The 27261-nt window shown below is 44.2% G+C and overlaps 1 protein-coding gene across 4 annotated transcripts in view; it reads left to right on the forward strand.

The window, feature by feature from the left end:
* The window catches only part of SBF2 (SET binding factor 2), a 2983421-nt gene that overhangs the window by 2699053 nt on the left and 257107 nt on the right, over positions 1 to 27261 (forward strand). For all 4 annotated transcript variants that reach the window (XM_069623660.1, XM_069623661.1, XM_069623662.1 and 1 more), the window contains 2 exons: positions 20796 to 20897; positions 23199 to 23384. In XM_069623660.1, the coding sequence (XP_069479761.1) occupies positions 20796 to 20897; positions 23199 to 23384 (288 nt within the window). The remainder of the gene's footprint in view (positions 1 to 20795; positions 20898 to 23198; positions 23385 to 27261) is intronic.

Below are 27261 nucleotides of genomic sequence, written 5' to 3' on the forward strand. Positions count from 1 at the left end.
TAAGAATGTATATGATTAGTTCAACTCAAGTTATTAAAGCAAATGCGCTCACTGATGCTTTCAAAAAACATTTCTACTTATTTACATGTTTAGACATGGCCGTTACTGAGGGCACATCTCCATCTCCATCTCCAATACTGCTGAGGAACCACTGGAAGGCATTACTAGACTGCAGAATCCCTCGTGCCTTCATAGTAACTAGACTCCTCCGGACTCACTAAGAGAAGTTTTTAAAACCCCAGATTCGCTCAGAACGGTTGTCTCTAGCATATCCCAGTATGACTAATCTCATTGGAAGCTGTGATATTGATAACACGGACACTCAGTCCAAGCTTTTGATCTTTTCTTTCATTCATTTGTTTTGTTTTATAGTTTCCTAAAGTGCCTTATAAAGGGTGAGGGAGCAGGGAGGGAGCTACACAAATTGAGGAGACGCAAGAGAAGAACATAGCTGGGGCTACAGGTGTGTGTGGGGGACAGTATGGCTTAGTGCATATGCATTGTTATTGCAGTAAAAGCGAATTGATGATGCACACAATAGAGCAAAATAGAAGAAACACTCTGTATCTAGCCTGATGAGACATATGCCACGAGAATACCCTGCAAGGGCCATTGTTGGCTTATCCTAATTCAGGGGGCTGGAGTGAAGGAAGTGTTTAAAAGGCTGTATTTTGGAGGACAGCCAATGGAGATTACGTCAGGAGAGGGCAATCTTTACTCCAGAACCATGCACCAGGAGGCGCATTTCACAAAACCGCTTTACATTATGTTAAAGACATTTAATATGGAGGATGCCCAAACACAAATAAATGCACTATTCGTTTAGAGTCAATGGGTGAAACATTTGGTTGAGGCTGGGGCCTAGACTCTCCCACCTTTTGTTGTTTGTTGCCTCGTGACTCTAGAAGCCGTTAATGACAAAAGCTCCGCTGTGGCACAGCAAATAGAGCATAATCTTTTTAGTATTGACGTACACGCATTTCAGTCTGCTCTAGTTCCAACTGCTCTCATAAAAGGTACAATTGTGTCTTTGCAGATGTGCTCATTCTACAAAAATGCTACTTCCTGCCGCAAGCATGTCACCCCCAAAAGATAGTTTATTTCTACTACATTACACTTCATGCTTTACGTAACCCTGTGTTAGGCAGAAACCTGTGCAGTTCCCTCTGGGACCACTGCAAAAGATTTAAGACTACAGGTATTTGGCAGTAAACCCACTTGTAGCTGTGGCTGAGCAGTCAGACTTCCCTCAAGAAGAGTTAGGCAGTGTACAGAGTATTCACAATAGGCCAAAAGAACACAGTAGAACAAGTAAACGCTGACCAGAGCTTGGTGTAGAAGAGATATAATTATTTATTTAAAACCACATCTAGAAAAACACACAGGCACTAATAGTAAGCAATTCAAAAACACGGTCACTAAAAGATATACACTCCCTTGGAAAAATATTAGACAAGTCTTAAGTAAAGCCCCACTTATTTTCAGACAGCGGTGAGCGCTTAACGCAGATGGCACTCTAATAATTCGTTAAAAAGGTAGAGAAAAGCAGAGTATAATATGAAACAGATCCCAACACTTTCATAAGATCAAAACAAGAGAGGAAGGCAAGTACAACCGTGAAGTTAAAGTTCAGTAGGCTGGATCCACTTTAAGAGGATCAGAACGAAATGTGTCCAAGGTCACACGGTTGAAGTGCACAAGAGTCTTGCAAAGGTTCAAAAAGAGCTGGACCAAAAAGAAAGGGACCAGTTAGGTCAAGGCGGCCAGCCCAGTCCAGAAGGTTAAGGGGTTATTATTACCTTGTAGCAATCTTTAGAAAGGGAGGCCTGGCGGACACGGTACCTTAAAGTGGTGAGAATACTCTAGCGGGGGCAGTTGTTCCTGGCAGCGGATGCAAGTCGGTGCTTCGTCCGGGGGAAGAGAGGATCTCGTCGGGGAGGTAGACAGGAGTCCGTTGCACTGCCAGGGAAGAAACCAGCCGCAGAGTTTCTCAGGTAAAAGGAGCGGTCCTTTTATTCGCAGTCCAGTGGTATGTGGCTATCCGGTTGCCGGGGTGCTTGGCACGGACAATTCGACCACAAGATGTCCTGGGATGCGAGGAAAAGAAGGTAAACTGGTTGTTCCCACCAGTCAGGGGAAGAAGCCTCTCCAGCCGGGAGATCTTCTCTGTCGTCGGGAAGTGGTGAGTCGGTTCCGCAGGGCTCCACCGGTGGTGTCGTCGTGGTAGGTCGGCTCAGCTTCTCCCTCGTCGGATTCTCAGGTCATGTGGAGACTTCTGAAGTTCCAGTCCCCAAAGCCCTGCTTTTATGCAGCACACCCCCATTCACTCAGCCTAGCTGTCAATCAAACATGCTAAGTGGTGAGCCGGCTGGCTCACCACTTCGGCCAATCACACAAGAGTGCGACTTGAGTTACCAAGGTAACTCAGTCCAGGGTGCCTAAACCCCCTCCTACACCCCCTTTGGTACCCAGACAGAGTGGCACCACTTTTGGAGGCTTCTGTGGAGAAGCCCGCCAAAAAGTGGAACAAAGGGCTTGACTTGGGTTGGAGTCAGAAGAGAACACAAACGCCATTTTAGAATCGAGTCCTGGCAAAAAATACCAACCGGCGAATTAATATTAAATAAATAAACCAGCGGTATGTTCGAGGCTATGAGAATTAAATAATTAAAGTTGGTAGCCTCGAACAATGGGAAAATCCCATAGGGATATATTTGCGGTCGAATATGAAAAGTAGTATCCCCTGCCACCAGCCAAAACCTCGATCAGGGGGGACGGAGACATGCCCCCTCGACTAACAGACCCCGGGGCAATCGAATTGCCCTGACCAGTACGTCCACAATATGATGGTTTGTACCGGTTTCTGTTAATAATTTGGGACTCGTAAAGCCAATGGTGACTTTACATGCCCTGGGAGACAGTAGTCGGTCCCAGGGTATGGAGTCTATGGTGGGGTGTCACTATGACACCCCTGTGTCACTGCACGGAAAGGAACACCATAAATCATGTCCAAGAGTTGGAGAAAAAGAGTCTCACTCTTGGCAGGAGAAAAAAAGAAACTCCAGAAATCCAGCAAAGCTGCTGGGGGACTCACTAGGTTAGGAAATTCAGCCTAAAGAGAGAATTCTCCCTAACACTTTGTGAAATCGACGGTTGCTGACCACATTTTCAAAACCAACTTAAATTGACCCCAGAGAAGCTTGCTGTTCTTTTGAACCAGACCCATTGGATAATGTTAGTTTTGGTCACACTGTCAATGCATACGATACCGCTGCATTTTGAAGAGAACCATTGTAAAGATAAGTCGGGAACCGCTACCACGGGTTTTGCCACCAACTCTTTTAGCTTTGACACCTCTCCCAATTCATCTGCCTTTAAATCTAAAGCAGTTCTGGTTTAACACCTACATCTCCCTGTCAGTAGATGTTGTCTATCCACCACCCTTTTTCTCTACTTCAATAACATTGCTTGTGTAAGTAAAGAAAACCTAATGCCAAGAACAAATGCAAGACACATCATAATATTCATAAAGGAAATTATTTTGAAAGGTGCCGGGTGGAGAGAGGATGTGCTCCATATAACCAAAGGCTTTATTATTTCGGTTAGCAGTTATTTTTTCATCACCAATTCCAGTGCTTTAACAGAGACCTCACATTAGTTCCATCACCATTCAGCAAAGTGTATCGCTCACATTATTGGCACTTCCCCCAACTAATTTGGCAACATAAATTCTCTGGAGCGTTGACTAATCTGTTGACATTTGGTTAAAAGGTATTCCGTTCAAGAGTCATAGTCAAGCTAGTCTGAGTGATACATTGCACATCTCTAGAAATGTTATCTGGCTCAGGTAAGCCTGCTTGTTAGTGGTCCATCTGTTTGGTAGCCTTGGCCTCGGGTAGTATCACCACTGCGTAGCGGCTTGCAACCAAGAGAGATGCAGACTGCAGCCATGCAGCAGTGCAGAACAGCTGGACAGGGAGCGGGACTAGTAAAGCTCACCGGTAATCCCGCAACTAATGGCAAGTCACTAGACCACCGTGGACTTAAAAGGGGAAGGTTACCCAAACGTATTCAATCGGCCCAAGAAACTGAAATACTATTTTTCCAGGGCCAACAAGTCTCCTAAGTGGCAAACCAGCACAGAGGAGGTGGGTGGGGATAAGACCCATTTTTAAGCTTTTTGCCAAACGCACACCCCTGGTGAGGGGAAGAAAGAAAGAAGATTGGATAGGGACAACTTGACAACCCTCACAAACTGAGGAATATTTTAACAAGGAACAGGAAGTGTGGGTGTATTGGCTGAGGTCAGAGGAGGAGGTGGATGGCGACCTACAGACCAACGTTTCGAGGGAATTCGTACATTCTCCCCAAGGGGGAGAGCCCCCATCTGTGAGGCTATGGAAGTAGAGGCAAGTGGGACGTCCCTAGGGGTAGAGGCAAGTGGGACCTCACCGCGGGTGACTCTCCCTTTGGTGACAAGGGATACCATTTCCACGAGGAACTCCCTGGAGACATACACCTTATGGCTTACATGGCATGTTCTACAACATCAAAGACATTTGAATATCCTGACTGGGACAAAGCAACTCTGAATAGAGGTCAAAATCATACTGAAAGGAGCATGTATCTGTAAGCCACACGGTCTCATTTACTGCAATGAGGAGATTAATTAATGGGCACTCTTCGTGCCTACGCGAGAGAGGCAGAGTCTGCACAAGACAAGCCTGCAAGTTTGAAACTCGCTGGAAGAGCAAAGAGGGATGTCGAGAGAAAACCGAAAGAGAGAGGCCGGGGCAGTAGAGCTACAAAGTCAGCCCAACACAATAAGCCCCAAGCATAGAAACCAAGAGAGAAACTCTGGAACGCCATGAGTCGCAACGTCAGACAGACATGAGAAACCCAAGGAACAGGAACCTAGAGATAGTGAGAGGTTGGGATGCTAGACACGAGGCGTCAACCCGACATAAGAACCCCTAACCCGGGAAACCGAGAGAGAAATGATGGAAATCCTGAGTCACTGCAACTGCCAAACACGAGAAACCTGAGAAAGGGGTACAGAGAGAGTGACGGAAGCGCCAAATGCAAAGCAGCAACACAGACCGAGAAATCTGTGGGGCAGGAGCTCGAACAAAGATGGTGGCAAGACCACAGAAATCCTGTGGTAAACCGTAGGTCACTCTAACATCGCTGATACCACTGTGGAAGTAACAGACAAGGACATTGAAGAGAGAAAAAAAGTCAGCTCACCGCACAACAGGAAGAGGCCATTGCCGAAATGATCTTTGTTAGACCGGAGCATGACCTCCACTTGAAGATGGCCCACCTCTGCGTGGCCTGCATCATAGTCTGCTTGCATCTGCAGGCAGTGTCGCTTTTCACCCGAGGCTGTGTCGCTATACTCTGCTGACCTGACCCCGATTGCAGGAATTCTTTAAAAATTGCCATTGTACTACTAGCCGACAGTCTGGGCTGGCGTCTCGCTTTAAAGGCCGTGCACCTGTCTGGACCTGTCTGGTCCTGTCCGGGGCGTGTTCGGCACCTCAGCGCGTTACTCTTCCCTGCATCCCTTTTGTCTCTCCTGCAACCCGCATCACCCTTGCATGCCACATGATTTGTCACTTTTATGCTGGGTCACACTAGATTCAAGGTAAGGATGGATGTTTCCCTTTCCCGCCAGTTCTATCCACTTTTGACTGCTACTGGTATCTTTTTGCTATGTACTTTCCTGCAATGTTGGCTGCTCCCGATTGCACTTTATCCTGATCCCAGAGCCTTCTGCCACTTTTCGTCTCCTCTCTGCCACTTACTGTATTATGCTCCGCAAGGCACTACTACTACAAAGCTCTTTCTTGGTTATGTTTACCTTTCTGTGGCTGCTCCCCCATACCCATGTGGTGTTGCCATCCCGCGTTGCATCTCACTTATCATATTGCTGATATCGTGCCTTTGTCACCTTGCATATCAATGTTTCCCGTTTATATGATGTGTCCTGCCTTTGTATGCTCCCTTTGTAGTATGCCTGGCTTCTGCAGTTCCTACTACTTAATCTCCTGACTCTTCCTAGCTCTCTGCCTTGGCCTGCTTCTCTTCTCTTTTTACCTTTGGCCGCCGATCTTGATCCTTACTCTATTCCTGCACCTTCCTGCCTGTACTTTCTTCTGCATGACTGATGTAGCCCCTCATCCACATGGCTTTTCCAGTCTCTAGCCACTAATACCTGACTGTCTTATTGCATGTCTGGTCTCCTCACATGCAATTTACCTACCTGTTCCTGTACTTTTAAAAATCTTGTTACTGTACCTCCCACCTCTCCTCCTCCTGCACTCCCCTTTCTCCCTTTCTCTCCTATACTCATGCAATAGCATTTACACATTCCAAATGTTTTAAGACCTTTTAAGAATGTGTTGTTGTAGTTTTGTACCTTTTCTCCCCATCCATTGTCTTGATGAAGCTTGAAACATATTGTGTATAGTGCACATTACAAATAAACAATAAATAAATCCATAAATAAATAAAGACATACGAACAATAATAACCAGAGAAAGGGGAGAATCACAAGTCAATACAGGTCAACTTGCGACCCATTACTAATACACATTTTCTTTAAAAGGCACTGATAAAATAGCCACCCATCAGTTACAAAACCATTTTGAATGTTCAGGCATTCTCCATCTGATACAGTCCGGCTTTCATTCCAACCACGGTACTGAAAGTGCACTACTAGACCTTCAATCACACATGTTTGAGATCCTGGAAGAGGGAAAGTCCGGCATGCTGATACTCTTAGACTTACCGGCAGCCTTTGACCTGCTTGACCATAAGAAACTTTTAAATACCTTATTGACTACTGGCAAATGCTCTAGCGAAGCCACAAACTGGATTAGTTCTTTTCTGAGTAACAGACAATCCCATGTGTGCTGGAGTTCCACGGGGAGCCTGTTTGTCGCCTTCCCTATTTAACTTACACGTTAAATCCTTTTGTGATCTTTTAAGCCCCCTCAATGTTTACTTTACCAAATGTGCTGACAAGCAGCTCCTGATGGAACTGAGTGGAGACAACTGTCTAGACTCAATTAAACTTGCCTACATCTACAGTGCCGTTAAGGATTGGATGTCCTGAAATTAAATGCTACTAAAGCTAAGCTCATGATCTTTGGCTCTTCCCAAGCTCGAGCCAAAGGCAGCTCAGAATATTCACAGTAGAAAATAAATGGTCACTGTTTGAGCGTCGTAAACAAGGTTAAGACCTTGGGTGTGTGTGTGGACGTCTCCCTTAATGCTGATGCTCATTTAGGGGGATGTCAAACAGCTCTCAATACCATCTAGAAGTACTAAGGCATATCAAACCTCTTCTAGCCCAGAAGAATCGCGAAGTACCAGTCTGTGCTATCATCATGCCTCGCTTGGACTACTGTAACGCCCTCCTTCTGGGCACCAGTAAAAAGAATATAGACAAACTCCAAATGTTACAAAACAAAGCTGTTCGTATTGTTTTTGAAATCCCGAAACGTGAACATATCTTGCAGGCAAGAAGAAGGCTTCATTGGCTCCCTGTCTCTGCAAGAACAAAATTCAAAGCCCTGTCATTTATCCACAGTTGTATCCATGGCAATGCTCCTTTCGATCTTAAACGTTTGAAACCTTACAATCCTCCAAGGTTGCTCCGCTCTAGTACCCAAGGATTGCTAATCACTCCCATGGCCAGAAGTTCTCGGTTCCTGGCAGGATCATTTGCTATTCTTGCGACTCAAGCCTGCAACTCCTTACCCATCAAGCTGCGCCTTGAACCTCATTAGCTGCTGTTTAGAAAGAATTTGAAAACCTTGTTATTTGACTAACCAGTTACTCCCCCTGCTCTTGCCAAATCCAGGTGACTGATTTTTGTTATCCCATCTTACTTTGTCCTTTGTGTCCATATGTTAGCGCCCTGATGTCTTCAGGCTTTCAGCGCTATAAAAAATAAATAAATAAAAATACACAACCAAGAAAATATAAAAAAGGTGAGATTACGATGAATCTCAGTTTAAAGAAAGCAGACCAGTGAAGCTAAATAAAAAGTAAACGGAGCAAAGCAAATCTAGCCACAATAAAAAGGTTGTTCTGACATAGAGAAACCAGAAGAAGTTGTCATGGAGTGCAGATAACTACAATTCGCTCTTGAAGAGTTACAAGATATATCCAGATATATCCGGAGACTATTTAAAGATGACCTATTATTGAAGAACCATACGAACCAGTACCAAACAGTACCTTCAGGAGAAGGGAGTCATAAACCTCTTATAAGTTAGTTGATATAGTGGTAAGTTCAGATAGGTTTGTTTTTGTACAGGGAACTGTGTTTCTTTTGGACATTCACGACTGATGGACGAGCACCTTAGTTAGAAAATAGGTGTGGATCACCCATAGAGATAGCGAAAGCTATGCCTTATTTTACTTTAATAAAAATATTGTGGACCATGTACATAAAGTGTCTGCGTCCTCCATCTGACCCGCCACAAGAGGATAGTAAAAGGTGTAAATGCGAGAAGACTAGTACAGGGCTAGTGTGGGAGGAGGGGGAACAGTAGCGTGGTATGAGGTCTAGTAGTAGAGTGGGAGTAGTGGAAGAAGAGCGAGCGTCAGAGGGTGAAGACGCAGAGTAGAAGGGTAATGTAAAGGTGGTTGTGAGTGAAACCTGGTAAATCTTACAGAGCAACTGCAAGACACAACCCCATTGGAACGCTAACCTATGATGAGAGTAGGGAAAGTTATGAAGTCCCTTAGGGAGTCAGCAAACCTTCTTTTAGGGAGGACATCACTAGAATATCCAAGCCAGAATTTAGACAGAAGGGGGTCGACAGTCAATAGCAATAGTCAGGGTTACGGATGCTTGGGCTAGGGCAGAGGTTTGGTGGGAAGGCGAGAGATAGAGGGAGAGGGAAAAGGAGAGGGAGACGGGCAAGGGAGGGATGGAGGGAGGGAGGTAGCGAGGTAGCGAGTGAGGGAGGGAGAGAGGGAGAGAGCCCCAGCCCCCCGTAGGCTGCCTAAAGAATTCAATAAAACTCTTGAACTGTCCTTGAGACTTCGCATTTTGTCTGTGCCATCTATGAGAGAAATCCATGCCGAACCAGATGTGTTCTGTAGCTGAAATGCTTTTATTTGTAAACAAGGAAGAAAAGTAATGCATATTCCGATTCCCATGTTGGGAAAGGCATTCTTTGTAAAGCAGCGTAGTCGGGATCTTTATACCATACCTGCAAGTTGCTTTGCCTCCATCCTGGAAGAAAAGTGGCCAGTAGGTGAAACCACTGAATGCAGGCAGGCCTGCAATGGTAGCACTGGAGAGAGCTGGAGGAGAGAGTCCCATGGCAGTGAATCACAAGCCCTGTATTTCACACCATAATATTGTATACCCCACAGCACTGAAGACAAACAGCGTGACGGATAAGTGGGTTGTGGTAAGGGAGATATGTCTCTGTTTTGCTGAATGTGGTGGGGTTGCACTGCTTATGGCACTCGCATCCTGAACTATTTCTCACTGCTTTCCGAAGTGAGATGTGTGGAACATAATGATGGATTTTCAGATAACACTTTGGTAGAAGGATGGGGTTAGTGGAATGAGTACCTGAACACTGTTGGGTGCTGCTGAGTTGCCCTTTGCCTTTACTGCTATTTGCTAATGTGCCTCATCATTATTATTTTCTTACGAAGCAACATAGCACTTCACAGTTCTAGCGAAAAAAACACAGTTAGAGAAGCAGATAAAAAGGGAGTGGGGGCTAACAACAGGAGAGGGCGGGAAATTGGCAGCAAGTGATTTACAAGCAACCCGGGGAGGAAACGGTGAGGAGCAGATCACCAAGTCTTGGGTAGGGTGGGGGGTGGAGGGTTTGTGGATCTAGGGGTTGTGCCTTGAAGAGGACGTTTTTGAGCTATTTGCTGAACTATAAAAGTGATAGGGCGAGTCTGATGTTGACTCAGAGGAGGTTCCAAAGTCTTGGGGCATAGACAGAGAAGACCGGTCTTCTGTTTTGTTCTTTCCTAACTACACCAGCAGAGTTAAAGTCTGCACATGTCCGAACTTCTAGTGGATCGTAGGCCTCCGGAGATGCTGAGTTTCTCAATTGGGTAGTTTGGGGACTTCAGAGTGATAGCTTTATAGATAATGCAACAGTATTTGAAGATGATAGACTTTGTGTAGAAGCCAGTGCAGTTCTATAAGGGTCGGGGTGAAGTGGTCAAATTTGTAGAGTCCTTTGAGTCATGCTGCTGCATGCAGGACACATCTCAGGGGTGCAAGGGTAGTCGCCGGAAGGCCTTCCAAAAGGGCATTGCCACTATCCAGGTGGTAGAGGACCAGGGCTTAGACAGCAGATATGAAGTTGTTTTCTGGAATGAAGGGCTTGATTTTCTGCAGGAGAGAAAGTTTGTATCCATTTTTTTGTGCCTTCCTTTCTATGTGCTATTTGAAGCTGAGGTGACTATTGATGCCGAACCCAAGGGGCTTGGCACAGTTGGCCATCTTGGGTGTGAAGCCCTCTAGGTTCATAGAAAGTCAGGTCTGGATGTCAGAGTGTTCAGTTTTGTTGGTCAGCAGTAGGAATTCATTCTTGGAGGAGTTGAGCTTCAGGTAAGCACTGGACATCTAGGACTTGATCAATGTGAGGTGAACCTTGATCCTGTGGATGTCTTCAGTGGAGGATATCTGAGATAGATCTGCATATTAGTGGATGTGGATGTTGTGTGGAGTGAGGAGGGTTCTGAGCGGTTCCATTTAAAGATTGGCCACCACAGGTGACTAGACGGACCCTTGAGGGACTCCACAGGTGATCTGGAGGAGAATCCATTTGTACGACAAACTGTTGGCGATTAGCAAGGTAGGATTTTAGCCACCAGAAGGTGACCTCACTGCTCCCCATGAGACAATGTAGATTGTCTGTTCATGTCTGGTGGTCTCCTGTTGCAAATGCTCTTTAGAGGTCCAAAAGATCCAGGAGGCAAGGATGGCCATCATTGAGAATTTTAAGGGCATCGTCAATCACATTGACGGTAGCTGTTTCAGTGCTGTATCTGGTCTGAAACCAAATTGGTAGGACTACAGGAGGTTATTGGCTTCGATGTATTGGAGAAGTTGCGTGGCTGTTGCTTTCGCAAGGAACGTACCTAGGAAGGGAAGATAGGGGATGGGGTGGTAGTTGCTGAGGGAGTCCAGGTCTAGTGTTGGTGTCTTGAGAATCGGTCTTGAAGGTCGAGGGGAAGGGGCCTTGAGTTGGGGAGCTGTTGATGATTGTCAGGTAAGGGAGGGGTGCTTCAGTCCAAAAGGTCTTGAGTACAGTGGCAGGGAGGATGTCCTTGATATGGCCTTGAACAATGCGTGGTTGGCAGTGAGGTCTTCCATAGTTAGAATCTTGAAAGTTGTCCCAGTAGTTGACGTTTTACGAGAAGGGATGTGTAGTTTGCTGTCAGTTGTGGCATTAGAATCTGTGTTGGTGGATCATGCTGATCTTATTGACTAAGAAAGAGTTGATGGCTGTGGATTTTTGGAGAATGGTACGGTTGAGTCGGGCAGAGGGTTGATGCATTGCTTGATGGCTTTGAAGCGGGCTCTGCTTGCATTGTTGGCCTTGGCTATGGTGTTTTGGTAGTAGGTGGCCTTGGCAGTAGTGATCCGTCGTCTGCGTGTAGCACAGAGTTCCTTTGGCAGGGCGGAGTCGGATGCGCTGCAGGATTTCTGCCAATGCATTTCTTGTTTTCTGATGGTTAGTTTGTTGAAGCTCGACTCATGAGTTTACTGCAAGGTTTAGGTTTGAGGGTGCTTTGTTTCACTGGGGCATGGAGGTAGATGTGTTTTTGTGGGTGGTGTTAAGTTCTTGGAGAAGCGATTTGCAGTCTTGGTTCGTCAGAAGTAGATCATCTCATTTGAGGTGTAGTTTGGTGAGGACTTCCATGAGAGCCTCTACTGGAAAGTTCTTAATTGATCTGAAGACTTGTTTGCTGGGTTTCCGATGGGTTGGCTTGATAGGTGACATATGACTAATCTCAAAGGGTATTGCCAGATGGTCTGACTAGTCGAACAGGATAGGAAGGCTGTGATGGCAGGAGGGCAGAGTGGTGATGATGAGGTTGAGGATATTACCTTTCCTGTAAATTGAGTCTTTCGTGTGCTGTGTGAGATTCAGAGTGTTGAGTAGGCAGTGGAGCTCTTCATTGACTTTGTTTCTGGGATGCCAGGGCTGTTGATGTTGCTGAGGAAGATGTTGTTGGCATGCGTTGGTGACCAAGTCGGTGAAGTCGACGATGAAGGTGGTGTTGGGCTTAGATGGTCTGTAGATGAGGTGAAAAGTAACTGTGTCCGTTGGCGAGAGCAGTAAGTGGCAAAATAGATTTTTGAAGGAATCGATGGTGGTGACGTCCAGTTGGCTGTATGGCCATGATGCCTTCTGAATGATGGCGGGACCTCTGTCGATCTTGTTTGGAATAGTCTTGTTGTAGAATTCTGTAGCCATTGGGGACTAGGACATCTGTGATATGAGTGGAGGTTGATGTCTTTCATGTCTCAGTAATGAAGATGGTATCCAAGGCATGTGTGGTGATGAGGTCAGCGATGTACGCTCTATATTTGATTGCTGAGCGGACATTGGTGTGCATCAGTTTTCGTGTAGTGGTGAAAGTTTGAGTTCTGATGGGGTGTATGGTGACATGGGTGAGGTTGCTGCGATGTAGTGTCCATGATGTTGCTGGAGAGTGGTGATGGGGTTCTGGTCCTGGGTCATTCTGGTCTGAAGGTCCAAACAGGATTTGCCCTTTTCTTCGACTGCCCGTCACTCCGGATGCCTGGGCGAGAGACACCCTTGATCTAACAGTTAAGAAAGTGAAGGAAGAGGCAGGGTTAAGAAGGTGGGTGGGTCTTGGGTCACGTGACTTATATATCCAGTTTTACCTACTTCCTAAATGCAAAGGAAAAGATGTTTGAGGGTTGCTGAAGCAGAATAAAAGGCTGACATAGTGATCCTGTGTTGACCCATGTTCCCCCTTAATGACTGTTTCTTTGAATGACGGCTCATCAGAGCATTTACTGCCATTATGTGCATATTTGACTTGGACTGCTACCATCAATATTTACATGCTCCCATTGGTTAACAGTAATGAGGAGTTGTTGCCATGCCCTTGTCTCCTCCATGCTTTAACGTTGTGGATTTCTCAAACATGTAGTACCAGAAATTATACCAAGGGCGAAATTGGAATGCCTAAATGCGAATAGGCAGGGACATAAATGGCTATGGTTTATGTCACAAAATATGATGGTGACTCTAAATCGATATGTGCTAGGCTATAGCCCTGACAAAACTACATGTAAAATGGGAGCAAAAAAGGCAACCGTAGATTACTTTTTTAATACGTGTTTAGAACTCAATAGTGTTTGCCAATTGTAAATACTAGCTAATGGCCATAGTGATCATGATATTCTAGCAATTACAGTAAATGTTAATACAGTGGCCCACTTGTAGACAATTATAGATGCCAACAGATATTAATGCCCAGGGCAATAGAATTAGGTGGACACAAAATAATATCATGGCTATAAACAAACAAGCTGGGGAAAGGATGAAAGATATTTTGAATATATTACAGGAGAGAAAATAACAGACTTGATTACGCAATTAACGAACACATATGGCCCAATCGTACTGTGTTAAAAAGTCCATTATGAAAATGTGCAATGGCAGGATGTTGTATATGATGCTTACGATTGCCAAAAATAACTTGCATGCAAGACCAGCTATCAGGGCTCTATGAAGGGATCAGTATATGGAGCAGATACCAAAACTAAAGGAAATTAGGAAAAAGAAAACAAAATACAAAAATTGTCTTAAATTGCATAAACTGTCTATTAAGAACGTGAAATGGCAACGTATGCTTAAAACATCAGCTACAAATGATACAAAGAAGTTCTGGTACCTCATCAGCAAATACTTTGGAGGGTATAATGCTATGCAAACTGACCCAATAGAAGAATCAATGTGGAAGAATCACATTATGAAGATCTTTTTTACTGAGACCACTACTGAAAAGCAGTCGGAAAAGGCAGATGGAACCTTTCTGTATAGTATATATTCAGAGGATGACATTTATGATATTATTAAGAAATTAAAAAGTTTGTGTGATCCTGACTCAGGTGGTTTAGCAAATGTTGTTTTAAGGGCAGATCCAAATAAATGGCCCCATATATTGCATAGGTACTATGAACAAATAGTTGCCTGAAGATGTATTCTGAGCTCATGAAAACGGTCTTTGTTAGTTTCTGTTTTTAAGAAAGGGAAGCTAAATAAACCAGAGAATTGTAGGCTATTGGCTTTACTAGATGTGCCAAGCAAAATATTTGCTGCAATATTATTAAATGAATTAAGAAAATGGGTAGAAAGAAATTATTTATTAGATAACTTCCAGACCGGATTCCGAAGAGGATGTGCTACAATTCAAAATATTTGTTTTTAAATCGCTTGAGAACAGAGCTAAGCAGGGGGGGGGGGTGTACTCCTGTGCATTGCTTATATTGATTTGAACTCAGCATTCAATACTGATGACTGGAATATATTGTGGGAGAAATTATAACAATAGGGTTGCTTAACATGATCAAGCAACTATACAGTGATACGCTAGTCAGAGTGACACTAGACAATAACGGTTGGTTCCCCCAAAAGATAAAGACTAACAATGGTTTAAAACATGGTTGTATCTTGGCGACGCTCCTGTTTAACCTGTATTTTGCAGACATGCCAAGAGTGTGAGAACTAGAGTAACCCTCCAAAAATTGGTAAAATACTAATTCCATGGCTAGGCTACACCAACGACATAGTATTACTTGACCATACAGTAGTAGGCCTTGAAAGAACACTGCAGACCATATCTGAATATTCTCTACAATAGCATTTGACAATATTGACAAATTGAAGATCATGTACAAGGTAACATATGGACATCAAGTAATTCTCATTTGGAATTGGGGGTTCCCTATATTTATATGGGGATACCTTTTTTCCAAATACAATAATGACAAATTGTACTATGAGGGATGTAGATCTAAATGCATTACAATGATATAAACATTTGCGAAGAACTATGGTGGCTACCCCTTATTGGGTATGTTGAAAATCTACAAATGTTTTGTACCGGCAATCTTTTACAGATATGAAGCCTATATTAATTACACAGAAGTGGGGTTTGACAGACTAGAAGCAAAAATATGGAGAAATGTTTTAGGACTTGCAAATTGCCTATCTATGTTATACGGTTAGAACTTTGTCTTACTTCGCTAAGCACCTTGGCCATGATTAGAAGAAGCGTTCTCTGCATAAAAATTAGAAAATGCCAGGATATTATGATACTAAAAGTTATAGCTGATGCAATGGTAGCCAGACAAAAGTTGTTCCTTTTTAAGGATATTGCAGTAATGTGTTGAGGACTTCTTAGAAAGGATTAAGTGGGTGATTGCTTTGAGTTTGCTTGTCAAAAGCTAGTGAATGGGACATCTGTAATAACATAACAATGCTTGAGGGCAAGACAAATGCAAAGGAATATATCTCCTTTACATATATTAGAAACAAGAAGCAGTCCTATTTAATCAAGTTTACTAGCACTAGGATAAGACCTCTATTCTTATTATTGCAAACAAGTCAGTTGCAATGCTTATCAGTTTAGGACCTTGTGGGAGAGTTCCTAGGACCCAACATTAGTGTCATATTTGTAAAATCAATGAAAAGTTAGAAATCTTGAGGCATCGGTTAAATGATTGTGAAATGTTTTTGTCTAAGTGTGTATTCTGTTTGAGGAAATGTGTTTATCATGAAGAATCGATTGGAACAGCACAATTTTGGATTCATTGCTTAGAAGGAAGGAAACTGTCTTGAATCATAGCTTTGATGAAATTGTGGATTTGTATGGAGGAAAAAATTGCATGTTTATTAAATATTTATGATAATTAAGAGGAAATATTTATAAGCGTAGATGTTGATATTCTTGCTGCAAATGTATTTTTATGTGATGTTTTATGTATTCGTATTAGATTGTTTTATGAAGTAATATATATTTGACGAGGATTAACTTTATATTAACTATATCACACTGTAATTATAAAAAAGACTTTGTGCCACTGCAGATTGGAACCACAGAACTGCTCTTTCCCTAGTCCGATTTGATGGTGGCAACCATTGTCTGGCGATTTTCCTTAAATTCTAAGTTTTTAGGGTGGGGGGACTTTTTTGATCTTTTATATATATCACTTTCTTTCAAGATGTTGTGTCTATCTCTGATGTAGGGGTCATGCTGCACTGGGCTGGTGTGTTGTGGGCATGCCACACATGGTGAATGTACAAGTGGAAGGTGTCCTGCCACATGTGGTTGTATGGATTGACCAAAAATAGAGCATTATGTAATGAATACTGCCTGTATAGGGCAGCAGCTCTTTCCCAATGTTGCTTTGAGCATAGCCTGTGAAATATAGTACAGCTGAGCCAGAGTGACGGTTCTAGGTGGCTCCTCGTGCAACTTCTACAGCGAATGCAACATGGAAGCAAAATTGAACATGCAAAACGTGTGTGGCAGTACACTGCATAGTGATACAGAACAGCACAGGGGCCCAAGGGAAATTGCCCCCTTGGAGTGTTCATGCAATGGTTATCCTTCAAAGTTTCTTTGAATATAGTCAAAAGTACCCTATGTACAAGCACCCTCACATTCACCCCATATGGATGCATGTGCATAGCAATGGCGTGAACATTGCTGTCTCTGTATTTAGTATAAGTAATTGGAGTTTATTGACAGTGTGGTTAGCAAATGTTAGCTTGAAGATGGTATTTTTCATCAATTCAGCATAATGGGTGCGTCAGGGAGCATAATTCAAGATGTCTGGAAGAACTTTCTCAACATTAAAGGTGTATAACTACAACAATAATTAGAACACATCTGCATTTTCATTCAAGATGTTCAGTTTTTACATTTGTTTACTTTATCATGTTGGGTTCTTGTAGTTCAGTCATGCAATTAGTGATCACTACAGAGTGTGTGATCAAATGGGTAGCAGGAAGAGGAGGAGGAAGGGTTTTTCAGAAGGACTGGGCAAAGGGAATGCTCATGAGTAAGTGGTCAAGGTTGCTTTGAGATAAGAATTGGAGGGCAGTGGGTTCTAGAGGGTGAAGGTTAGGACAGCAAAGCTGTGACCATCTAGGTGTTGCTTGGAGAGTCTGGCCTCATGGAGGTTACTCGAATCTGAGGATCTGAGATGCCCTGATGGCTGAGAAGGCTTGATATGTTGTTTGAGGTGTTCTGGACCATGGTCCTGGATGATTCTATGTGTTGGGCAGAGCAGCTTGAACTTGACACGAGACGCTGAGGGAAGCTAATGCAGTTTATTTAAGGCAGGGGATGTGTGGTCATGGGGTTTAAGATTGAATATGAGCCTTGCAGCTTGGTTCTGGATCCGATACAATTTTGTGAGAGAGAGAGTTGAAGACTGCCTGCATAGAGGGAGAGATGGCATAGTCAATTCGTGAAAGAATGATGTTACTGATGCGTGAGGCTCTGTGGTAGGAATAAATGTAAGGGGTGATGTTCAGAGCAGGCTTGTGATAAAGGTTACAAGATTTAGTTAGATGGTTGATTTGGGGATGCATGGAGAATTTGTCCTCAAAGAGGGATCCCAAATTCCCAACTGTCCTGGTTGGTATTGGGCCTAATTGGGATGGCCAGACAAGGGAGAGAGGTGTGCGTTCAAGGTGGACGAGGATACAAATCTCTGATTCACTGCCATTGCAGGAGAGCTTGCTAAACTACAATTACAGCAGATACCTAAGAGGCAGCTGTGGATGGATTGGAATGGTGTGAGGGAGGGAGGGAGAGAGGAAGGGAGGGAGGGAGGAAGGGAGATTGGACTGCTGATGGAATTTGACTTTTGCCATAAAGTGGGTGATCATTATGTGTTTGAGAGCTATGATTGAATGATGTTATTATTTCAGTGAGAGGCCTCACATAGGCTTTGAAGAGGCAAAGAGAGAGAGGGAAGAGTCCTGAGGAACCACACACTCGAGATCAGAAGGGGCAGGCAGGACGTTTTGTTTGTTCAGATCTGCCTCTGAGGAAGGATTTGAGCCAAGCAGGTGCATTGTCTGTGATATTGAAGTTCTGAAGATATGTGAGGAGGAAGTGGTGGTCGACTGTGTCGAACGCAGCCGACAGGTTGTGGAGCATGCAGATGACTAGTTTAGAATCAAATTTTGAGAGGTGATGCTCTGAAATGTCAAGGAGAGTTGATTCGGTGCCATGAAACTGAATGAATCTGATTGGTGAGAGTCTAGAAAGTGGTTACTTAGTATGTGACCCTACAGATGTTTTTCACCAAAACAGCTACGATGCTTCACCACTGACTGACTATGCTGGCTCTGGATCATTGGAGTTGATGTCCAAAACATCTAGAGGGCCACATGAGTAGCCATGCTCTAAAGTTGTTTTTTATCTAACCAAGTTCTTTAATGGCTAATTTTCCATTATTTTTTCGATGCTTTGAAGGTTGTAGATGGGACAGTATTTGGCTGCAGAAAAGGGTCAAATGAGGGCTTTTTGAGCAAGGGCATCACTATTACGTGTTTTGGTTGTTGGATGAAGGAGCCATCTTGGAAGGATTTGTTGATGGGAATAAAAAGGTCTTGGGAAAGGTGATCCACTCAGTGGGTGGAGATCGTAGCTGGGCAGAGGTCGCTGTGTTAGCCGGAGTGACCAGCAGTCTTGATGTATTTTACCATGTCTGTAATTTGGAAAGGGCCAAAGTGGCACAACTGGCTGGAAGTCTAGTTGGAGGTAGCTAGGGGAAGGTTGAAGAAGACATTTTGGATTTGATGTTCTAGATCTTGGATCTGAAAGTCCTTCAGTTGATTGCTGAGATATTGTGAGGAAGTAGTTGATGGGTTCATGGTGTTTGTCTCGATGAGGGTGTCCTAAAGCAGCTGCAGTGCTATTGCCATTATTTATGACGCAAGAATAAACAACTTTTTTTTGCTCTATTAATCTCTTGCTTGATGCCTCGATGTTGTTGACAACAAGTGATTTTCTCGGCAAAGTGCCGGATTTTCCACAACAGTGCCTTAGTCCATGACATTATATTTTTTATAAGAAGGAGCTTGTTGGAGAACCATTTTAGTAGGCATAAATAGGACTCTTGCTTTAGATGGAACAAAGCGATTAAAAGATTTGATGAGGGCAGAGATGTGTTTTTCTAATAGATCACTAACATTAAGGTGAAGAGAAGTCTCAAGGGGAGAAAAGTCAGCAGTGAATATGGTGGGTGAGAGGTGACATGTCTTACCCATGCCGCAGGTGGTGCCCCAGTTTGAAGAAGCAGCTTAGGATAGGACAGGAGGTGGGCAACAAGGAAAAGAGCTTGTGAAATGTTTGATGTTTGTGTGTGAGAGGCCCGCTAGGCAAATTCCAAAGGAATTAATACTCGCAAGAGATTGTTCCAAGGACAGAAGGAGGTGTCATTCTAGGAGCTGGGATTCTCTCTAGTTTTGGGAAGGAGAGATGAAGTGTGATTGAATGATCGAACCAAAATATGGGTGTAGTGGCATGCTCAGTGATGATGAGGCCATGTGTGAAGACCAGGTCGAGTGAGTGACCTTTAATGTGGGTGGGACCAGGAGGATGAAAGGAGAATTCAACGTTGTGTATGGAATATAGAAGGAAAACCGAAAACTGATTGTTAGGTGGCCCACGTGTTGAAATCGCTGAAGATTAATGTTATTTGAGAGGAGAGAAATTGCGTTTAGGTGACGCTCTAATTCACAGATGAAGAAACGTTTGTTCTTGGGCGGTGTTTAGATGGCGTCAATGACAAGAGCGGTTGGTAAGTTGATGAGGTGTTTCTTGGTGATATGTTCAAAAAGGAGTCTAAGTAGGGTCGGACTGGGTCATAAAATCAGCCCGGACACCAATGAAGTGGCCCCCAATCACAAATTGAAATTAATTAATTTTCAGAACAGACTGTTGGAATAATACCCAAGGGGGAATGGTTTGTAAAATATATTTAAAGTGCATTTGAAGAATATTTGTTTAACAACATTGGTTAAAACTATTGTAGCAACTGGCCCATTCTGGCCCAAAAAGCTGTCCCACACTAGACTCATGGGCTGTCATTTCTGGAATTGCTCTATTGCCCAATAGGCCAGTCCGAGCATGAGTGTAAGAAGTTGGAAGGCATTGTCTGAAGCTGGTGGTGTGGGGGGATGATAGTGAACCCACCTCCTTTTTAAAAAATTGGTATTCTTGCGTATATCTTAGCTTACATAAAAAAAGAATATTGGAAGCCAAATCGGTCATTCAGTCCCCTCTGCTGAACCTTAACCTACCTCACATGCTTCTGGTAAGGCTGGCATCTAGCGCTGGGCTATTAAGCTATAGGCTTATAATATTGAAATGAGGTGTGTGCTGCCAGAATGTGTGGCGGAACAACATGTTTTGGGAGGACATTTGCAGCAGCTTGATGTTTTTTCGTGATTGTAGGTAGTGTAGGGGTAGGGGCCTTCTTATCGGGAAGCAACACATATGGGATCTCCAGAGACGACAAATAGTTTGGGTCTTTATTCTGAGTGGGAAATTAAAATATTCCGCATACAGAGACACAGCACAACTATTAACTATATGTTATGTTAAAGTTAAGTTGACTTATACCACGCGCCTGCATTAATTAAGAATTATTTTCTGGTTTAACCAGAATTTGCAGCTTTGTTAATAATCGTGTATTTCACCCCGTCTCCCTATTTATTTAACAGCTCCACAGGATAATCCAGTTGTCTGTGATTGTGTCTGAACTCCTCGAGTGTGGCTCTTCTGTCATGGTTTCTTTTGAAGATGGATGGGATATTACTACACAGGTAAACAGCTTCTGGATAGGATTTTTTCTTATCAACGTTTAACCATTGTGCGTCTGCCAACAAATTCTGATGCAAAGTAGTAGTGCTTACTAATGTTGTGTCAGTTCAAAAATACTTCCAGAAAGGCATAATTATGCTTATAGCTATTGAGCACATTTTTGTTCTTCCCCCCCGTTTCATCATCTTCACTTTTCCACTAACCATAAACTTAACCTTTGCACCCCTTCCTTTTTTCCAAGCTAACTCCATCTCTTCTAAACCTTTGCCATCCACCCTATTCTTCCCTTTTTATTTACTTACATTTTCCTTTCCCTTTACAACAGTCATCAATCTGGTATTTTATCATAATGGTAGTGTTTATCTTAGTCATATTTACTGTTTTTACAACTTCTTCATAAATTGGTCACTAAGACTTATTAGGCAACATAAACCTTCAGTGCGTGTTGTGCCGACTTACCACAAAGGTACTTTGAGTCTGATCAGGAGTGTCTTTTATCTAATGATAGATTAAGGAGTGGTCTTAGCCTCATGACCTTTGCCCTTAACATGGATTCTTATTGAATCACTGGTTGACCTTCATCACTCAAATTTTCCAGGTGTTAAGTCATCTCATGTTAAACCAACACATGACCCCATTGCTCCAAACCAACCTGAAGACGTCCCTGACAATTGTTATGACCGGCCAGAATCTGTTTACAATGGCAACACTGCAAACTGCCCTCGAAAAATGTGAATGAATGCAAAGCAGCCAGGTCGCACTCTGCGATCACATCTAGCGCGATCCGTACTGGCAGTGCTGAGAGTAAGGATCCAGCTTAAAGCCTTTTGCCAGTTGGCTCGTAGTATCAGTAGTTGTAGTATCAGAGAGTGAGACTGGCTTGATCGCTGAGCTCATCTAGCTGCAACTTACTGGTAGTACATAGATTCAAGGAGTTATTATTGCCTGCTTATAATCCACCAAATCCGTATCCACCTCTCTGGAACCACCAAGCTGGGTGCCTTTGTGCAAAAGAAATCTATAGCACATTCAGCCAGCACAAAAATAATTATATTACTAAAGAGAATGTTTCTACCCTGTAATTGTCTATAGCCCACCAACCGTACATCACAGGTACTGGCCACATGCAGCGCATTCCATTTCCCTACTCTCTATCAAACGTCTCAGCTCCCAGCCCACACCAAACATGCACTCTGAAGCCATTTATGTTGCCATTAGCAAGAGCGCATTACAATTCCCACAATAACATTAACTGTACTTGTCAACTGATCAAAGATTTTCACTCCTATCGTGTTTTAAAGTAAATAGATGTAATTTAATTGTGATCAAATTAATATTTTATTATATTTACTAAGCTCTATCTGGGCAAAATGAAAAAGGCATAAAATAAGAGGAAAGTGTTATTTGGCTGACACCCTACTTGTGGAGTTACAAGTTTTGATGTAAAGACCCAGTTGTCTGCTGCATCATTCTGTGAAGCTGGCTTTATTTTTTCTCGTGCTTCGGTTTGTAATATGGATATTGCTGACTACTGCCTTGTACTGCACATGATGGACATATTGGGCAAATTCACCAAAATCTATGTATATTGTATATTTTCCAGTTAACATGCATGCTGTAAATGGTTAGAAGTCTAAATAGAAGTTGGTGTGGGCTACACGTGGGTGATCCTGGACGCAGACCTCTATTTAAAAATGCTTTTGCTTACTTGATTTCCTTCCAAAAGAAATCTTTCTGTAATAATATGTTACCAAAACGTACACGGACCAATTAAACCCACAAATAACTTAAACGGAGCATGGAATCATTCAATTTCGTTGCTCCCGCATGAGCATTTCTTGGGTGGAGTCGGCATGTTCTCCGAACTATCCGCAGACTTATTCTTACAGAGTCATGTTTTCTTCAGTCCAAGTTTCTCTGGGAAAACAATATTAATAAAAACAGCATTAATAATAATCTCTTAGTCTTCGTTCTATGTTAAATGTGTTTCCCCCCAATCTCACAGAACAAACAATCCAGGCTCATTTTCACTGCCACCTTCCAGATGTAAGCTTAGCACATTTACATGTTGAAAGAAGTAAGGACGGTTTGCTATATTGCATAACTTTCAAGAGCTCATCCTATTAACAAATTCCATTTGCAGACTGTCAGCTGCCTTTAGTATGGTTATTGCTCTAAAAGCCTTTTTATACATCGACATAGAGTACCAAGTGCCTTCAGTGCTGTTTTCCAAATGTTTCCGGGCTATGTCCCCTTTAATCCAGTGGATCATCATCCTGTCTCTTGTCTTCCTTTTCACCTAGGTGGTTTGTCTAGCTCAGTTACTTGGTGATCCCTTTTATAGAACGCTTGAAGGTTTCCGAATATTGATGGAGAAAGAGTGGTTATCGTTTGGCCACAAGTTCAGCCTGCGTAGTAATCTGACTCTGAACAGTCAAGGCAGCGGTTTTGCACCAGTATTCTTGCAGTTCCTGGACTGTGTGCATCAGGTGAGTTAAACAATTGTCAGGGTATATAAATCTCTCCATGAATGAACTATGCCCAACACTAATAACCCCAGTGCTCGATGTTACAGTATTTAATGGAGAATTCATACTTGCCCTATTATCACTAGATGACAGTGTTGTTCGTACAAACAACGCTTGGTTTTGCATATATTATTTGATTTATTCTAGGCATAGGATTTTTTATCGAATGACTACTGTTAAATTGAAAGCAAAAGTCTTCATTGTGGGCAGAAATACATATTTCATTTCTAGTCAATAGTATCCCTATTAAGGTAGAATGAAAGTATCACTATCTAAGTTTAAGATGTACCTTTTGACAGTAATGAAGCAAACATGTTTGTCTCCGTCTATTCCAGTAAAAAGTGCAAAAATCTGAAATTTTGTAATTACATCAATGAACTAAACCAAACCTAGTAACTCTTGCACAAATATCAGAGAGACTACCACGTTTGCTATTGTGCTTTTAGGTAAGCTGGGTGTTGCTTAAAGCCAATCTGAACGCATACCTGACCAATGAAATCTCTGCAGTTATATGTAGTGTTAATATTTGACCGTTGCAAACATGGACATCTAAGCTCATGTAAGAATGTAATTTACCAAAATGTCTTCTATGTGGTGTGTGACGAATCAAGGGAATTTGTCCCTTCTCTGCAGAGGGGACCCCCACCCCTTTTGAGGCTGGGGAGGTGAGCCCGCTTAGCAAGGCCCTCCCTCCGGGTCAGGGCAAGTGGGACCTCAGTGGGTGTGACTCCCCTCTTGGGGACAAGGACTCTGTTTCCTGCAAGGATATCCCTATCCAGAACACGCTATCCGCCTACATGGGAATCAAAAAGACCTTTGTTAACCCTGATTTGGAGTTAATGAATAGTGGCACTTCTCCAGCATGGGGTCTGACATGGATTCACGTGCTCATGATTATTCCCGGTCGTCAGGCTGGGAATCCTCAGTAAAAAGAAAAGTGGTTTTGCTTTAGCCTAAAAACTGCATTTCTCCCCTAAACCAATGACTGTCCTTTGGGTCATAGTGCCCCCATCGAATGACAGTCGTCTCCCTAAGCGCCACCCCTGGAGGCCATCTTCAAATTTTTACTGCACCTTCCAGTGTTGGGAGTTGGGAGTCCTCTCTTCTTGCTCTTTGAGCCTTTTTGATAATACAAGTTTTTGATTAAAATAGTGTTTTTTTGACCAATTTTTGTTCCATTGTGGAACCACAGGTCGACTACCAGCAGTGGGGACACGTAGTCGGCGAAGATCCGATTTCATTGAAGATCTTCTCTTGGAAGTTTTGAGAGGCCCAGGTTTGGGCCTACTTCGCGCCTTCAAGCATGTGCGAGGAGAAGAGGACCCTCTTCGAGATATGCGCAAAATGTGGACTGAGAAATGTGTATGTCGAAGATCGGCATCACAAATGTTTGTATTGCCTGCATCCGAACCTCGATGAGGAAACATGTGAGATTTTTTCGTGGAGTTTGAAGAAGACAAAGGAGGACTGGTACAGCAGGTTGGCAGCATGCCTCGGGTTGGGGAAGGCCTCTGCTGCTGCCTTCAGGCACAGTCAGGCCTCATCCAAGATTCCCTCGGAGAAGAGGTTGAGGTCCTTTAAGGACACCCCATCTATGGGGGTCCAAAAGAAGGCCAAGCTCCACGCTATGGATCCCACTGGGTTTGACACGTCTGTGGGTCCCAGTTTGGGAAGGACATGATCACTGTTGCCATCTACATCCACAGCGAGCCTGCCAGTGAGGGGTGCTCCCTCCAAGAGGAATTCCTAAACCCCTACAAAGCTTTGTCTACCATCTTTGGATAAGCCTGCAAAAAAGAAGTGCTTGGGTAGCTCCTCCCGTCCCTCATCGATAACATTGACGGCTACTGCAATTACTTTGTTGGCGACCTAAGACATCTGCTTGGCCGAAGACCAAAACCTCGTCAACTGTCATTACCCAGTGGACGAAAGCTTTGGCATCCACCTCGTAGACGACATCACAACTTCGCCAAAAGGGGGCTTGTCGACAAAGGTGGTCTCTGTCACAACCATGGCAACCCTGCGCATGACCCTACCACCATGACATATGGCTGCTGCGACAGCACCGCTAATGACAACCGCTGGAACCTCGGTGATGACTGTCCCTACCGCCCCCCCCTCCCGAAGGAGTCGGAGAAGGACAGGGAGCGACTTTCACCCGTGGAACCCCCATCCAGACAAGGGGGAGCAGGGCCAAAAGAGGCATCAAGGGGGCTGGTCATGCACATCTACACAACTCCGACGAGGACAACTTGCTTGAAGACTACTACTCCGATCACGAGGGAGTTGGGGGCGGTGAGACAGTGTCCGTTGAAGGTTCTCCGCGGGATTATCCCAGATTACCATCTATCCCAAGAAAGCGTGTCGGCCCTGAGTCATTGCTGAATGATCCCCCTGCGCCTCAGCCGGTGCCCAGGGACATGCCGTTGAACATCCTTACGATGCTGCACACGCTGGTATCGGAGATACAGCAAAGACTGCCTGCTACACCTGCGCTGGCTCCGGCCCGCAGTCCTTCAAGGCTGCCGAGGAGCCCATCCAGGCCGAGGTGTAAGTCAAAGGACCCAACTGGCCTGAGGCCTCAACCGACACCCCCACAACCTCCACATCAGGCCCTGACACCTGTGGTGGAGGAGCCCCCGCACACGTATACAGGTACAGATATGGACACTTCAGCGACTCATATCGATGAATACAAAGACTATGTACAAGCAGATAGAGAGCCACTGGGTGCCGACAGGCCCACCAGGGTTTCGCCGCCAGATGAGGTAGGCTGCTTTCACGCCATGATGTCAAGGACCGCTACCCTCTTCAACTTGGTGCCGGACGAGACAAAGAAGTAGGGGTTCCTCTTCTAATACCGGGATTCCTGGCGGAAGACCGTCATATCTATCCCTCTACTGGATGATTTCTGGGAGGAAGGTTTGGTCTTGGTGAAGACACCTAGTACTATGCCTCTCAAGCGGGATAGGCTGGAAAAGAAGTACAGGGTTCTGGACTCGTGCCCCAGGTGCTTGAGGTCACAGCCTTCTCCTGATTCCATGGTCTCTGCCACCACCTGGAAGTGCTCTGTGAATTCATCGTTTTCAGCTATGGTGACCCCTGACCATGAAGGGAAGAAACTGGATGCGATGGGCAAACACATCATTTATACCGCAGCCTCCACCATCATGGCTGCTAATGCCCTGGCCATCTTAACCCGCTACGACAGGGAACTGTGGTATAAGCTGGCAACTATTTTGGACTTCTTGCTTGAGGACAAGAATGGCGAGGGTGTCCCAGGAGGGTGAGGGTGAGGTGGCGTTGGACCACGCCATTATGGTGGCTTTGTACATCGCGGATACTGGGTTCTGCCAGATGGGCAACTGGGTGTCCCTTCGACGACGGGGATGGCTGAAGTCCACCAACATCAGGGCGCATGTCTAGTCCAAGGTGGTGGACCTTTTCGGCAAAACAGTAGATGAGTCTCTGCAGACGATCAAGACAGACACCGAGACGGCACCCTCGCTGGAAACACAACAACGAAGGTTGTTGTCCTTTCGATCCTTGAGAGGGCAGTCCAACAGGTCCTGCAAGGGGTTTAACACTCCCTATCGTCAACCCTACCATTTCAAAACCCATGAGGCCTAAAGAGGCTGCTAGCAGCCATACAGCAGCAGTGGGCAGCAGTGACGCCGCCCGCAGGACAGGACGCAGGCGCCTAAGCAGGCCTGAACCGATCCTGGATCCAAGCTCCCACTTGCACACCCTAGTGGGAGGCTGACTAGCACATTTTGTCAGCAAGTGGAAGGCCATCACCACAGACAAATGGGTGCTGGATGTTCTCTGTCAGGGGCAA

The sequence above is a fragment of the Ambystoma mexicanum genome, chromosome 11, assembly GCF_040938575.1.
Source record: "Ambystoma mexicanum isolate Mex_15411 chromosome 11, UKY_AmexF1_1, whole genome shotgun sequence".
In the NCBI taxonomy this organism is placed as follows: domain Eukaryota; kingdom Metazoa; phylum Chordata; class Amphibia; order Caudata; family Ambystomatidae; genus Ambystoma; species Ambystoma mexicanum.